The 3,104-nt window shown below is 33.1% G+C and overlaps 1 protein-coding gene across 1 annotated transcript in view; it reads right to left on the bottom strand.

Moving 5' to 3' along the window:
• LOC128248075 (mucin-like protein) overlaps positions 1-3,104 on the bottom strand; it is a 48,618-nt gene that overhangs the window by 25,168 nt on the left and 20,346 nt on the right. The window contains exon 10 of the mRNA XM_052968488.1: positions 396-530. Within this exon, the coding sequence (XP_052824448.1) occupies positions 396-530 (135 nt within the window). The remainder of the gene's footprint in view (positions 1-395; positions 531-3,104) is intronic.

Here is a 3,104-nt window from a genome sequence, read left to right as displayed (position 1 = left end):
TGTGTGTGTGTGTGTGTGCCATTGCTAATAGTTTCTGTCAGATTTCCTGCATCCGTTGATAACATCCTTTTCTACTCTAGGCACAAGGCCCGAAATTTTGGTGAAGGGGGCCAGTCGATTAGATCAACCTCAGTACGAGTTGATTAGATCAACCTCAGTACGAGTACGAATTGAGTACGAGTTGCGTACTCGTACTTAATTTATCGACCCCGAAAGGATGAAAGGCAAAGTCTACATCGGCAGAATTTGAACTCGGAACGTAAAGACAGACGAAATACCGCTAAGCATTTCGCCCGGCGTGTTAACGTTTCTGCCAGCTCACCGCCTTCATTTGATAACAACATCACTAAATTGAATGTAAGGAAAATATTTTGTATAGCAGTAATATATCTTACTTGAAATATTATTCTGTGTACAGCTGCCATCGCTTTCTAATGAATATCCCTCGTAGCAATCACAGGTGTAACTACCCTCTGTATCATTACATAATTGTTTGCATTTATAAGTGCTGAGACTGCATTCATCGATATCTGAAATTTAGGTAAAATCTCGAAATTAGATTCATTCGCTTTAAATTTTGTTATTTGGCGTTTAAAATTATTTGCAATTAACTATTAATTAACTATTAAATTGATGCCCAAAGAGAAGAAAGAATAATATTTTCATCATTCATAGCTCTGGTATTAGATCAAAGATTGTTGTATTCTTTATTACAATATTGTTGACTCATTGGAAAAATCCCGAGGTTTAGTGATTAGATTATTTGGTTCACAATTACAAAGTCATCAGTTCGATTACCGATGTCTCATTGTGTTCATGAGTGAAACAATTTATTTCATGTTGCTCCAGTTCAATCATCTGGTAAAGACACCCTTCTCTTATTGTGTCACGTTTAATATGTCTGCGATTTACACTAAGTGTGCGCGTGTCGGTGTTGTGCTCTGCCACTTGCACGTTAATTTCACGATCAGAATATTCTGTCGATCGGATCAACTTGAATACTTTTCTTCGTAACAGGCGGAATATCAGTTAATTGTTGATTCATTACTACTTACTGTATTTCCATTTAGAATGAATTAATCAAAGCATTTATCAATGCTTTTCTCGAAAATCTCGAAGAAAACACATGGATCTATAAATAACAATATATAAATATTGGGTTGAAAAAATTTCATTTGAAAAGAAAAAAGACGAAATCTGCTTGTGGGACACGAAAAGACATCTATATGTATGGCAGTTGTTTGACTGTTTCTATCCAAAAGAGATTTTAAAACTAATATTTACATGCTATTATTGATAGCTTTATGTGTGTGCTTCGGGATATTCCATAAAAATTATTATTTCACGTTGTCTCAAAATTTTTAAAATTTTTCTTTCGATACATGTATGTCCTGCTGGTTTATTAATAATGGTCAAATTCTTTCAACAGATGTTTGAGCCATTCATAAACATATTTAAACGTTTAAGGATTATTTAACATTATGCATTGACGGTTCACTTTCTCTGTGATACCGAATTACCGATGCACTTTTGTCGACAAATCTTCATTAAGTAAATACAATATAGTAAAAGAACTATTTTGATATTTACTTTTTTTTAAATCATCTCTGCCGTGAATAGTCTGCATAAAACAACTGTTGCGTTATGCAATTTCAGTTCTTCATATATTAAAATAATTGGTAAAGTTATATCAGACTCTACTGTAGATCAGTTTTCAATAGTTTTTAATGGGTTTTTTTAATCAATATCTCAGTAATAATACTTCAATCAATAAATAATATCCCGGTTTTCCTGATATTAGATTAAAATCTTAAAATACATTGGTTCAACTGCAAATTATTATTCTTGAAGTCATTTGTTTCAAAAAAAGTTTAATAAAATATGAATAAATAAATATTTTATCACAATTTGATGGTTTGGGAACCTTGCATTCATTTTTAACGCTTAACGTATTTTCTCTTTTTCTTTGCGTCCTGTGTGCCTTTTGCTTTTGAATACTCGGTATTTTTAATACGCCGAAATTGTTGTGTCTCTCCCTTTGAGTAGCAACAAAGTAATTCCGATAAAGAAAGAAGAGTATGCCTCAGAAATAATGCTGGACAGGAAACTATTTTCTGAGTAACAGAAACCATCGTAGAATGCATAGTAGAATAAGTTCAGAAACAATGAGCCATTTACAATATAGAAACACTTATTTCTCTCTCTCTTTCTCTCTCTCTCTCTCTCTCTCTTTCTCTCTCTCTCCATATATATATATAAGTGTATATATATGTGTGTATATATATACATACATATGTACGTAAATGTATAAAACTACACACGCACTCACACACGCACACTTATATATATGTTTGTGTGCGTGTGAGTGAATATGCATATATTTACCATAATATAGATGAAAACCTTTTCTAGGAACATGTTTACAAAAGAAAATTCACTTGCAATAAGACCAAATATTGGAGTGATACCTACTTTCACATTGTGTATCATTAACAAGTTGATAACCAGACCGGCACGAACATTTGAAACTGCCCTCCGTATTTATACAACTGTGTTCGCAGGTTAAATTCGAATCGCATTCATTTATATCTGACCGAATGAAGAAAATAAAATTATCATTGAATATAAATGTTCGTCCAAAGCCGCATGGTCGTTAAATAGTGTTAATTAAAATTCTAATGAAATCAGTCAAGCTCACTCTCACAAACAGATAGACACACAGACTCACATAAACTTAACAAACACGAAACACACATGCATATACGAGGTGAGTCAAGTGATGCGAATAAAGATTTCAATACTTTCTGATTCCCCTTAGTATGTGCGTGCGTGTGTGTGTGTGTGTGTGTGCATATATATATATATATTCAATTACAAGGTACAATACATATAAATATACGTGTGTGTGTGGTAAGTAGTCTGCTTACCAACCACACGGTTCTGGGTTCAGTTCCACTGTGTGGCACCTTGGGAAAATGTCTTCTACTATAGCCTCGGGCCGATCAAAGCCTTGTGAGTGGATTTGGTAGACGGAAACTGAAAGAAGCCTGTCGTATATATGTATATATATATATATATATATATATATATATATATATATATAT

This window comes from Octopus bimaculoides, chromosome 6 (assembly GCF_001194135.2).
Source record: "Octopus bimaculoides isolate UCB-OBI-ISO-001 chromosome 6, ASM119413v2, whole genome shotgun sequence".
NCBI classification, from domain to species: Eukaryota; Metazoa; Mollusca; class Cephalopoda; order Octopoda; family Octopodidae; genus Octopus; species Octopus bimaculoides.
The sequence above is the reverse complement of the archived record's forward strand: the minus strand, read 5'-3'. Positions and strand labels throughout refer to the sequence as shown.